We start from the raw sequence: 1,192 nt of genomic DNA, 5'->3' as shown, positions 1-1,192 counted from the left end.
TTTACTGATACAGTAGCAGTGGTCTCTGCACTTCCTGCTTGACATGTGTAGTTGCCGCTGTCTTCAGGTTTGAGATCCTTGATGTCAAGCTGAAGAAGGCCGCCATCTTGTTTCATCTCATACTTCCTGCTGGCTCTCAGTGGCAGCCTGTTCTTCTTCCACTGTACTGACACTTTAGCTTTGGACAGCTCACAGCACAGAGAGGCTGCAGCTCCCTCCTCAGCCTCCATGCTTTGTAAGTTTTCCTTAAAGAATGGAGGGAGCTCTGTGAAAATAGGTAAGGAATGGAAGAAAACAAAACTTTAGTTTAATGGGAAAATACTTGAAACATTAATGAAGTCAGCAAATTTACAGTGTAGATGGTGGGGACTGCATAATAGATAGCTCAGTAGATACCAGAAAGTTTAGACAATCATTAGTACTTAGATGGTGTGTGTGTGTGGTGTGTGTGTTGTGTGTGTGTGTGTGTGTGGTGTGGTGTGTGTGTGTGTGTGTGGGTGTGTGTGTGTGTGTTGTGGTTGTGTGTGTGTGGTGTGTGAATGCATGCATTTCTAACACTGAATTTCATCTCATTGCCAAAGCACACACACCTTTCACTGATACAGTAAGCAGTGGTTCTGCACTTCCTGCTTGACATGTGTAGCTGCCGCTGTCCTCAGGTTTGAGATCCTTGATGTGTAACCAGAGGAGGCAGCCATCTTGTTTCATCTCATACTTCCTGTTCGCTCTCAGTGGCAGCCTGTTTTTCTTCCACTGTACTGACACTCCAGCTTTGGACAGCTCACAGCACAGAGAAGCTGTACCTCCCTCCTCAGCCTCCACACTTAGTAATACTTTGTTAAAGAATGGTACAAGCTCTGCAAAAATGGGTATGGATTGGGAAAAAAGAACGTAATTATACTGTAAATCTTAAATGGAGCCAGAGGATGCTTGACACCTAACAAATGGAAGAAAAAGCATTTGGTAATATAGACATTATCAAAGCTTTTCCACCAACTTGCAATCCAGATGGCCGAATTGCTAGGATAGCAATCTAACACATTCCATAAACTTCAGACAATCTCAACAATGTACATAGAATTTTGTTGTGTGCTTAATTGCAGGCAAAGCAAACACTTTGGCAGTAAACAATACTGCCAAATGCACACACACCTTTCACTGATACAGTAGCAGTGGTCTCTGCACTTCCTGC

General features: G+C 43.5%; 1 protein-coding gene across 1 annotated transcript in view; it reads right to left on the bottom strand.

The window, feature by feature from the left end:
- The window catches only part of obscna (obscurin, cytoskeletal calmodulin and titin-interacting RhoGEF a), a gene marked incomplete in the record, with an annotated part of 47,742 nt that overhangs the window by 25,925 nt on the left and 20,625 nt on the right, over positions 1 to 1,192 (bottom strand). Inside the window, 1 exon segment of the mRNA XM_032525280.1 lies at positions 617 to 675. Within this exon segment, the coding sequence (XP_032381171.1) occupies positions 617 to 675 (59 nt within the window).

The sequence above is a fragment of the Etheostoma spectabile genome, chromosome 9 (genome assembly GCF_008692095.1).
Source record: "Etheostoma spectabile isolate EspeVRDwgs_2016 chromosome 9, UIUC_Espe_1.0, whole genome shotgun sequence".
NCBI classification, from domain to species: domain Eukaryota; kingdom Metazoa; phylum Chordata; class Actinopteri; order Perciformes; family Percidae; genus Etheostoma; species Etheostoma spectabile.
This window is presented reverse-complemented; position numbering and strand designations above follow the sequence as displayed.